We start from the raw sequence: 12,092 nt of genomic DNA, 5'->3' as shown, positions 1-12,092 counted from the left end.
ATTCCCAGCCCTGAAGAGTCGTGGGTTTATGTTTCCCCGACGAAACACGTGTCGGCTGGTCATGCTTCTATGAAGATTAAAGAAAAACTTGTCTCTTTCCGAACAACTTTGTTTATCTCTTTGTGCTTACTGTTGTCAACATGGATTATAGAATTTTATGTGTGCACAGGATTGTTTGTTAATTGCTTTGTTGTAGGGCTCCGTCCAACACACATTGAGGGGTTGTAAGGGTTTCCCCTCCCTGTTTTGCACCACAACTATTTATTTATTCTTCTACTTTACACGTTAATTTGCTGAGCGCCAATTGTTTCCTATATCCTAATACCCTGGTCTAGCAGTTCAGGATTTATACAAGGTTTTCTGGTTTCCCATTATGCAATTTAGCCCTAGATGTAATTGCTTCACTTCCCCTACACCAACCATTATGCCACAGCCCGCCCACCCCCCTAGAACCCAACCGCCTTCTGACGGCCACCCTGCTAGCATCAATGCGGACCTCGGTCACATCACAGATTAAACTTTGTGGTACCTGGGGAAATGTTTGTGGGTACCAATTGCTTATACAGAGAGAGAGAGGGAGAGAGAGAGAGAGATATGATGGCAAAGATTGCATGTTTCATAACTTACCTACAAATTGCTCCTTGTCCAGGGATGACGTCACATTTTCCATCATTCAGGCAGAAGTCAGGCTCCAGGTCACAGACACTCTGACAGGGCAAGCCCTCTATGCTCATATAACCAGGATTGCAAACACACTCTCCCTCCCCAGTCCAGCGGTTCACTAAACATTCTGAAAACTCATTGCAAGCCTGGAATTTGCAAGAATCTGCTTGGTCTCCTAGATCATGGAAGTAAAAAAATCTATTAAAAAAGCTGAAGATAGCATAACATTTAACTAATATTAAATATAAAAACAATATCAACAATGAGTTTAGTTAGTTTTGCATTTGATATTCTAATAATCTTTCTTCCTAAACCTATGTTCCAAATCACAATATTTCTCTAAACTCATTATGCATATTTTACCTCTATCGACCTTCCCATACGTTCTTCCATTAGGGTAATTGTCTCAGTGACTATAAGTGGGGCTAGCTGTTATTGTAGGAGTGTTAAGACAGCCACGAGAGAGTATCACATGGGATGGGAATGTGTTTCAAATATCATTATACATTTGTCTAACTATAAAGATTTTTCAAAAATGTATTTAGCAAATTCTGTGCATTCTACTACATTATTATGCCATTAGTTAACTGTGAGGGGTGCTGTTTAGGAATCCAAGCCACGCGCATACGTCTTCAGCAACATGTGTTATCAAATCAAATAAAAGTAGACAATATAGATATTTTTCTGACCATGGTACATGCCACTGATAGAGATTCCAGTTCACACCTCAAATATATGGTTAATTCAGTATGAATGCCTATTTTTTTCTTAATTAGATAACAATTTCGTTGCAAATCCTTAAATGGCATGTGGCATACAATTGTGCAAATATGTTGCAATATACTGCTAAATGTAAAACAGAAAATGTATACAGGACAATCTATAGCACATGTGAAGATTAATAACAGAGTAATAGACATACTCTCCCCTTTTCCAGCATGGTGACATTGTAGTACTTGATGATACAAACCTTAAATAGCATTTGCTACAGCTCTTCAATTGATCACAGAAGTGATATTTTTCCAAAGGATTCAAATCAATTACCATTTTATAGATTCTAAGGTTTCTCAACAGCCCCAATTGAAAATGGTCTTCTGGGGTATGTTACATTTTGCATCGAGTGCATTACATTGCTGAAGTCGAGTCTGGTGGCTTAGTGGACTTATGCATCCACTGTAGGGGCATGTGTTCGATCTCATGATCACAGGTTCAAATCTCTGTGGGTCCACTCAGCCTTTCAACCTTCTAAGGTCGATAAAAGGAGTACAATTGAGTTGGGTAACAAAAGACATGAGGCCTACGGGTGAACGTGCGCTTTACGAATATACATGTTACATTTGTTGTTAAGTAAGTACTTTGAAGAGGGGGCGTGGCTTGGCGCCCGAGCGAGATGGCGGCGCACGGGTGAAGTGCCCGGTGTCTCCTAAAGATTCCACGTATTTTAACCGGCGCGAAGAGGCGCTGTTAGCGGACACAGTTGGCGGAATACTCCCCCAGCGCAATGTAACCCTCGGAGCCCCCTTCTGTCAATGGCAAGTGTTTTTTTTCCTTCCTGCATTTCCGTTTTTGCGGCCGCGTAGTATCGCGGCCGCCTTTTTGTTTTTCTATTTTTACCGGGATTGAGTTTTTCAAAGGAATGAAGTTGCGGCTCCCCTTTACTTTGTTCATCTGCATCCAGCAGTTTTTGTGAGGAAAATTTTTTGTTTAAATATCAGTAACTTTGCTGAAAATGTTGCGCTTCCACTGCTATATACTTTAATGAGGGTCCTCTGAGGTATGAATTTGACAGCCATTTTGTGTTTTACCTGCAATTCCTACAGACTTCCTGCGCCTGTGTTCCTCACTTATTGAATTCAACTGAGCTGTGTGAGGATTGCTCATTCTCAGCTTTTTCTAAGGAACACTAGGTCTATATTGGTACTATAACGCTCAATAAAGCAGCGACAAATGCTCCTTGCCCCATTGGTAATTTCTTTGTTTATATACGTCTGGATTGAAGGCTTAAACAATGCTTTATGGGCAGACTTAAAGCTTTCAACACTCCTTCATCCAAAAAAGTTACTTTTATAAAGAATTCAAAACTTTTTCTGAATTTTATAAGTTCGACATTTCTTTACGGTCCACTCCTCACAGCTTAGAAGCGACAATGAATCCCTCTTCTGGGAATACTGGGAAATCAATAACTAAACGTCTCAAGAAAGATCCTCCCTCACCACCCAAGTCAGCTTCGCCGGTATCGATGGAAATGTTACTCGAAGAGATTAGAGCTCTCTGACCCTTTATGGAAGAGACGAATTCTAAATTGCAAGTCTTAACAGAGAATTGGTCTCAATTGGATATGAGCGTTTCTGCAGTCGAGAACTCCGTTTCTTCCTTTCAAGAAACATGTGTTCAGGTTTCTCAGTTACACTCACAAGTCTCTACGCTTCAGAAACAGGTTGAGGAGATGGAAAACCGCAATAGACGGAATAACCTACGTATTTACGGACTGGGAGAAGGACTTGAGGGATCTGACCCATGAACTTTCTTTAAATCTTTTCTTCCCAAATTGCTTCACATGCCTGAAGGAACTATCCTCAACATTCAACGCGCTCACAGATTGGGACGTCCCTCATCTATTGCTTCACCATTGCAAAGACCAAGAGGAGTCATCTTATTTTTTTGGGAATATACAGACTTGTTGAAAGTTTTATCAGCAGTCAGAGCATCTCCGAAAATTACTTGGTCAGGTTCGTCTATCTTCTTTGCACAGGATTACGCCAAGGCTACCGCTAATAGACGTAAGGCTTTCCTCAATATGAGACCTGACCTACGTTCTCTGGGAGCCCGATATGGCTTATTTCATCCATGTCTATTCAAGGTCACGTATAACAACAGAACAACAACATATGAAGACCCGATACGTCTCCAAAGCTTCATTAATTCATGCAAAACAGATGTTATGGATTCGTCAGGACCCTCGTCGTCATTTTAATGCTTAATTAATTGTGTTTGTTTTCTTCTGTTCCCTCACAGATTGCCTCAGGCTTCTACTCTTCTCTTCATAGTTTCCTTATACTCAAGACTTATCTCCTTAGACTGTTGTTACGTTTATTGTTATCACAGACGTTCGCTTGATTTTATTCGGTTTAATGGTATCCCTTTGCTCTCACGTTTTCCTGTATGCTTTAATATTTATTCTAGTTTGTTGTCATTTGTCTCGTCTCCACAGATTCCATACCCTTGTAACGTGGTTTCTTCCTGATTCTCCACTCGGTTGATCCAGGATGTGTCGCCTACTCCATGTGGTTCCATCCCCCTACTCGTGTATTCCTGAATCTCCCCCTCGTAGGTATGTTGTTTCCCTGTATTTCTTTTTTCTTTTTATCTGTCCTCCATGAATCCTCTTGCTTCTCCTCTCCAAACAATCTCCTTTATCTCCTTTTAGGTGTCTTTACTCCTTTTAATCCCTTTGTCTTTTTTCATTACACTCAGTCTCTTTTTTCGGTCTTTCCTATTATTGATGTTGTCGCATCTCAATTCTCATTGTTCCTTACTCCTGTCTCTATTTGCTTACTTCTTCTTAGCATCCTTTTTTATAATTTTCCTATCTACGTATTTATTTCACTACTCCTTTATTTTTTCCTGTTGATGCATCAGGTACACTTGTTTCTCCTTTTTTCTTTCGAATCTTTATCTCATTATATATTATTCACTGTAATGCATCATAGGATATATTCTTGCTTCTTTATTTTTAATTTACGTTCAAGTGAGTTGGGTTATTGGCTTGCATTTGTTGCATTGATTATTTTTTCTAAGATGTTATGTCATTGAAATTAGTATCTTGGAATGTTAGGGGACTCAATTCTCCTATTAAGAGGCAAAAGATCCTGACCAATTTAGCAAATTTGAATGCCGACCTGGTATTTCTCCAGGAAACGCACCTTACAGAGCTGGAATCGTTGAAAATGAAAAAGAAATGGGTAGGGGATGTTTTCTTTTCCATTGGTGATGGCAAACGTAATGGTGTCATGATACTTGTCCGTAAATCGCTCATTGTTAAACTTATCTCGCAGGAGTCTGACACCGAAGGCTGTTGGCTTAGTGTCAAGTTATTGCTGAAGGATGTTTCGGTCTCTTTATTTAATGTCTATGCCCCTACTGCTGCTGACTCCTCCTTTTGGTCTGCACTAACACAGCAGATTACTCTTTGTAAGGAGGATAATTTTATATTAGCGGGAGATTGCAACCAAGTATTTGACCCTATAGATCGCAATTCTAAAGCTTCATTTATCCCTAATAAATCACACAAATCCTTCGTCCATACTATCAACCATCACAGTTTATTAGATGCATGGAGACTATGCAATCCAATCACTAAAGTACACCTTTTATTCCCCGGTTCATCATTCACAATCACGAATCGATTACTTTTTTGTCTCACATAATAGTTCCCAAGCATTAATGAATGCAGAAATAGGACCTATATTATTATCTGACCATGCCCCTGTTTCAATTTGTCTTGATATCATACCCAAGGCTAATGTTTCCAAGAGATGGCTTTTTAATAACGCTCTCTTATTGGACCCGATATTTCCTGCCTCATTTACTACCTTCTTTAATGAATACTTATCAATTAACCAAACTGATTCCCTTCCCTTCTCAACTATTTGGGACGCCTTTAAGGCCTCAGCAAGAGACTTTATAATAAATTATGTTGCTAGAAAACGCACTATGGCACGCAAACGGACTCAAGCTCTCCTCCTTGATACAAAGAGACTGGAACATTCTTTTTATACCTCTAATTCGAAAAGATGTTTTGAATAATCTCATAAAGGCAAAATCACAGTTTAACAAAGAATCAACTGACAATGCTTCATTATATTTATTAAAGTCTAGTGCAAAACTCTATGGGGGTAAGAACAAAGCAGAGAAAATTCTAGCTAATTATTTGAAAACTAGAAACAACAAGTTGAACATTGACTCTATTTATGATGATCATTCAGTTTTACAATTTAAAGATGAAGGTATTTTAAATGCTTTCTCTTCTTTTTACAAATTATTATACTCCTCCGAAACAAATCCTACAGATCTCATGCTATCCAATTTCTTCTCTACTATACAAAAATCTCAGCACTTCTCTCCTGATCTATCATCACTAGAATCTGATATCTCACACCAAGAATTGCTCGATGCGCTTAAACACCTCAAAAAAGAAAAAGCACCTGGACCGGACGGTTTTACGGTTGAATTTTTTCTTTATTTCTACAAACTTTTGTTGCCCAAGCTGTTACTTTTGATTGATTCGTTTTGTCTTCTGGAAAAATCAGTTGGTTCTTTTTCAGAAGCACACATATGCCTCATACCCAAAGAAGGTAAGGATCCCAAGCATTGTAAAAACTATAGACCTATTTCTCTCGTAAACATAGACTACAACATTTTTTCTAAAGCATTAGCCCTCCGTTTGGAATCTTACCTACCACATATTTTAGGCAAAGAACAATCTGGTTTTGTTAAAGGACGCGTCATTACAGACAATACACAATTATTTTTTGATATTCTCTCTAAAGCTTCACATTTGAAACATCTTCTTGCAGCAATAGCCTTAGATGCCGAAAAGGCTATTGATAGAGTCGAGTGGCGTTATCTATTTTACACCCTTAAATGGTTTGGCTTTGGTCCTAAATTTACATCCCTAATTTCCCTATTATATTCAAATCCACGCGCCGCGGTGGACGCTAATGGGTTAATCTCCTCATTTTTTGATCTCGGTCAAGGTGTATGGCAAGGATGCCCTCTTTCTCCTTTTCTTTTCTACCTAGCCCTTGAGCCTTTCATTTCCAAAATCCGTCAAAATGTGCTTATACATGGTTTCGAGACGCCCACAACTCATATTAAACTTGCTTTTTATTTCAAACCCTAATGAATCTGTACCTGCATTTTTAACAGAAGTACGCTCCTTCTCCCTTATTTCTGGATATAAATTAAATAATGATAAATGCGAAATTCTTCCCTTGACTAAATACACTTTTAAAGCAAACTTTACATCAACTAATTTCACATGGAAATCCAACCATATTAAATATTTAGGATTACAATTTGCGCCTACGATCCCAGGTACGGTAGCATTATGTATGAATACCTGTATTCAGAAAATCTCGGAGCTTACTACTAAATGGCATCCTCTTTATTTATCTTGGTGGGGTCGCCTCGACACTATAAAGATGATGCTTTCCCCCATAGTGTTATACACCATCTCCAACACACCGGTTCTTACATCAACCCCACATGTCTGTGTCCAGATTAATCCGTCCTAAGGCCGAAGGGGGAGTTAATTTTCCCAACTTTATTGCTTATCAAAAAGCCTTTTTATTGCGTCAAGCCTCATTCTGGATATTGGACTCCACAGATGATTGTCCTTTATGGACGCTGGTTGAAAACTCATTTTTATCTCCATTCTCTTTTCAAGAATACTTATCCTTTTCCCACAAACCTCAAACTCTTTCTACTCCCATACTTAAACTCACTTCTAAACTTCTGGACTCACTCTACCCTCCGACCCATAGCACTCTAGACTCCTTCCTCGCTTCACCTATTTGGCACAACAAAACCCTATTAATACGCAACAGGCCCTTTTACTGGAAGACTTGGAGACAAAAAGGCTTAGTTTGGATTCATCAACTATTTACCAATTCATTCCCTTTGTATCGCTGAAGCAATTATATGATTTACCCAATTCATTTTTACCTAAATATCACATTCTTAGAAACACTGTTCTTGACACTTGTACCCATTTAATTAATACCTCTTCTATAGCCCACAACTGTACTTTTCCTACAGATTTCTCTTCTTTACTTCGCACCTTACCTAAGGCGTCCAAAATATATACTGTCCTCCAGTCTCCTGACAAAAATAGGCTAAAATCAAAGACAGAGCTAGCCAACACATCCTGGTCTCTTTCTATGTGGAGTAATTTATGGATCAAGATCCGTAAATCTACACGAGCAGCTAGTCTAACGCAAACATTATTCTATATTTATAATAGGCTTTTATTGACCCCAACTACCTTGAATAAAAGATTCGCCTGTGTACCCGATACTTGTTGGACTTGCCATTCTCCAAATGCTGATTTACTCCACTTGGTATTTTCTTGCCCATTAGTGCATGACTTTTGGAAGCGTGTGTGGTCTCAAATCAATTCCATTTTCGGTACTAATGCTCCCTTCTCTATCATTAACATCTTTTTAGGAAGTATCTCACCGATATGGCTTGAGCATTCACACAGTGTTCGAATTATTGACCTGTTATTGGCAGCTGCTTTTCAACAGATAACACGGAATTGGAAGGATTTCTCAAAAATGTCTTACAAAGCATGGTGGTACGATATTTGTAATAATCATAGATTGGATACTTTCCTTATCTATCTCACGCATTTGTCCACAAAACGTATTCTATTATGGTCACCTGTAACAATGTTTTTTGATACTTGTGCTAAACGATCTTCCCAATTTTTCTACTTTATCTGTTGTTTATTCCATTTTGATCCTTCTTAAAGTTATTGTTTTATTATATGACACTTTCTCATGTATTACTTATTGACTGAGTATATGATGTATTGATTGTTGAACACATATATGTATTGTATATTGACACCTCTATGTTTTCAATAAAATTTTTCTTTTGAACTTAAAAAAAGTAAGTACTTTGAAGTACATCTACATAGCTCTTGTGTGTTGTTTTTCTTAATACTCCACTTCTGGTAGATTGAACTTCGGTAGCCTTCTGACTGCAGTGGGCACAGTAGATGCTGATAAATTCGGCCATCTTGAACGGAGTAAAAGGTTTTATCAGCCAATGTAACTGGCGTAACAACATTTGAGAGGGGCCCCCCTGCAAGGTACAGGAAGGGGCCCTCTCCAGACTCAATCAGGAGCTCTCCAGTAAGAGAATGGTGCTGGGGGGGGAGGCTGGAGCTTACGGGGGCTTGTGATACACCACTGGTCAATGTACAACTGAGTGCAGGAGGACAATGGATACATTTGGTCATAAAATAGGCCAAATTCAATTGCACGAACAGTCATTACTGCTACTAGAAGTACTGAAGCCAAAGGAAGGATGGGCTGATGTGGGGACATTTTGGTGAGTAAAAGGTAATTTTAGGGGATGCGTTTAGAATATTTAGTTAAGTGTAGCTAGGTACTACAACATTGTTACGCTGCAGCAAGTTAATTTGTGGCTCTATTTACATAGAGGCTTTCTAGTGCAAGTGACCTAAGTCGCAAAATTTAGCAGGGCTGGGACGTCTTTCTCTTTTTGAAAATCCTACTTTGGTATGCAGAGGGAATAATTCACAGGTTAAGTGTTTGTTTTTAGACAGAAAGCGAATATCGAGGGAAAGTATTCACCTAAGTAAAACCCCAGTGATGATGTTAGCTACTTTAAAAGTCTGGAACGACACTGAGCCCTGTTTGACTGTGCCTATCTCCCATGCTTCCCATTAGGTTTACATTGTAGTGACAGTGTTTGTATATACCCTCGTGATGGTGTCCCCGACCACTCACTTCTGCATTTTATGTTTTCTGTACATTTTAAAACACTTTGACTGAACAATATCTTTTGCCTCTTTTAAAGAAACAAACTTAGTGCAGAGGAGCTTCACGATTTCCACAACTGTTTAGCAATGAGGGAGTGTGTTACAGAGTGGGATGCTTTCTGAATTCAGTTGTATGCTGCCGTAACTCGATGCTTTTTAAATTTGTATTCATAGTTTTAGTGTAAATGCGTTTTTACTACGTGCTTTTTTGATTGTCTCTGAAAGTCAAATAAAGATTTTTGATAAAGGTGATGATATTCATGAATATTCTAATTGTAATCAGTGCCCATTTGAAATTCATGAATATTCTAATTGTAATCAGTGCCCATTTCAGTGTTGCATATAGGTTCGACATATTCCTAACAAATGGAGCACTGATCAGAAGCACTATATTCGGATTAATCGATTGCCATCTACCTCTGCATCATGTTCAAATTATTATAGGAGATGTACACATTTCAAATAATGTCAATAGTTGGACATGTATCCTAGAATGTAACTTCCGAACAAAAAGTATGCTTTCGCTGATGTTGCTGTCTTCATACTGTTGTTCCAGTTTTCTTATCGGTATTAGGCATTTGGTCCGAGCACATAGTTTACTTTGCCTATTCTTTTTCCTCTTCCTAAACATATATTAGATTTTAACACAATCATGCCTTTATTGTCGCATGGCTAGGATTGTATACCTAACGCAGCGTTGGTCTGCTTGATAGTGTGAACTGTAGAATTATGCAAAGTCTGTGATTCAAACGTGAGAATCACATTCCAAGGGAGGTATACACAGAGAGGCAAAAGAGAGCAACTCTGCAGACTGTGCGGTCGAGAGCAGTGAAGCTTGGTTTTGGAATTAACACCGCATGGACCATTATTGGGACAGATGTATGATTCCATGGGATGAAAGACTCGATGGTCCTAATGCATCCAATAAAAAAATCACTATTGATTACATGTTAAAGCTTTTGTAATTCTTTTAAAGAACTGATTGGTTTTAAGAACAGAAGTAGGCATTACACAAATAGTTGAAGAATATTTATGTATGAGATTTTATTTTTTATAAATTTGTTTTGGACTGACTTTAATCTTTTGTTTAAATCAAATACACTTTGTATTGAGGGAGCAAAACCTAATTTACACATTTATACATTATGCTGATTTTATCAGTTCAGAGTTACTCATGCCATTCCATAATAAGTTTCCCTTAAGGGTATATTCAGCAAAACCTGCTTCCATGTGCTAGTGTTTGGTGGATTAGCAATTTACAAGGCAACAAAAACACTTCGCGGATTGCAAGAGTTTAGGAGATAATTATGTTGCTAAAAGTTGTGCATGAGCAAATGCAGGCATTATGGCGATGGCTCCTCATTCTGTCTTGCACTGAACAACAATAAACCCTGTGAAACGCACTCTAGTGCGCCAAATTCTGAAGGTATGTTTTTCTTGGCTCTCTCTTTCCCTGCACTCTGAATGTTACCCTTTTTCCCTTTTCTTACATTTTGTAAATTGGATCCTGTTTGCGTACTTTCTAATAAGTTATTACATTTGAGTTCCAAAGAGGCCCTCACCATAAGCAGACTGGACTATGGCAATGGACTCTATGACAGAATCTCCACCCACCTCCTCCACAGACTCCAGACAATCCAGAACGCCTCTGCCAGGCTCATCCTCAACTTTCCACCCCGCACTCACATCACACCTCACCTCAGGAAACCCCACTGGCTTCCCATCCAGAAACGCTGCCACTTCAAACTGCTCTCCCACGCATCCCAGGCAGGACTGGAGGAGGGTGTTGCACATGGCATTGCGCCTCATGTCAGCAAGAAAGGGTGCAAGAGACCCACATGTCATAGGGAATAAAATACATTGAAATATAAACATATTTCAAGTCATCTCAGAGTTCCGTGACCAATAATTGACTTTTGCCTCTACATGGTCATGGAACTCTGAGGTGACCTGCAATATATCCTTAAAGTTTACACAAGGGAGCATTTGAACACATAAATATCAATAGTTGTAATTAGAGTTGGAATACGCTTAAACCAGCGAAAAATACTCTCCGCTTTACCATTTTATCTTCCCAGGACTTAAAACACCCTCTTTTCTGGTACATTCAATGGAGTTAGCTTCTCGCACTTAATTTGAGGTCAGAGGACTCCATTCAGGGCTTAACTTGAGCCGGTGGTTTCCGGTGCTCAGCACCTGCACTTTGATCAACACTGGTGCTTTTCATGAGCATTAGTTAAGGACACATTAATTTACGAGGAGATTAGGTGATTTGCTCAGAATCACAGGATGTTGAGTCGACTCCAAGACATGAATCAGGTTCCAAAGCTCTGAAGTCTGCAGCTCTGGCCATTGCACCACATTCTCTCCTCACTTTTATGGTTAGCAATTGGTTCTGTTTTAGGCAGCGCTAACAGGAGAAATGGGCTAGTGCAAGCTGCCTCCTGACAAGAGCCCCAGCACTTATTTTTTTTTTACAAATTAACCACTGACTTGATTTAGAAAGCATTATAAGCATCATGCGATAAAATAAGCATCTTTCAAATGTACACATCCACTCCTTATTCATAGACTCTAACTTGGGGAAGTTTAACATTTGTATGATACTATTGCAAATTTCGAAATTTCACCAGTGTGTAGAAATGAGTACACTATAAGCTTTAAGGTTAGGATGGAACTATTAGTGCCTCCGGGTCAAAAGTGGGTGAATAGTCACATACTTGTAAATTTGTGAATATTACACTGTAGATCGTTTTTCACTCTGTAAGTGTACACAATTGCTGGTGATGAAAGTGATGGTTTTGGGACAGGGGCCTGAAGTCTCTGCCCTCCCTGGAATGTTCGGGAGGGTGGTAGG

The 12,092-nt window shown here is 39.0% G+C and overlaps 1 protein-coding gene across 1 annotated transcript in view; it reads right to left on the bottom strand.

Moving 5' to 3' along the window:
* Nucleotides 1–12,092, bottom strand: part of IMPG2 (interphotoreceptor matrix proteoglycan 2) — a 771,041-nt gene that overhangs the window by 127,857 nt on the left and 631,092 nt on the right. Inside the window, exon 18 of the mRNA XM_085622398.1 lies at nucleotides 628–838. Within this exon, the coding sequence (XP_085478524.1) occupies nucleotides 628–838 (211 nt within the window). The remainder of the gene's footprint in view (nucleotides 1–627; nucleotides 839–12,092) is intronic.

This window comes from Triturus cristatus, chromosome 8 (genome assembly GCF_964204655.1).
Source record: "Triturus cristatus chromosome 8, aTriCri1.1, whole genome shotgun sequence".
Taxonomy (NCBI): domain Eukaryota; kingdom Metazoa; phylum Chordata; class Amphibia; order Caudata; family Salamandridae; genus Triturus; species Triturus cristatus.
The sequence above is the reverse complement of the archived record's forward strand: the minus strand, read 5'-3'. Positions and strand labels throughout refer to the sequence as shown.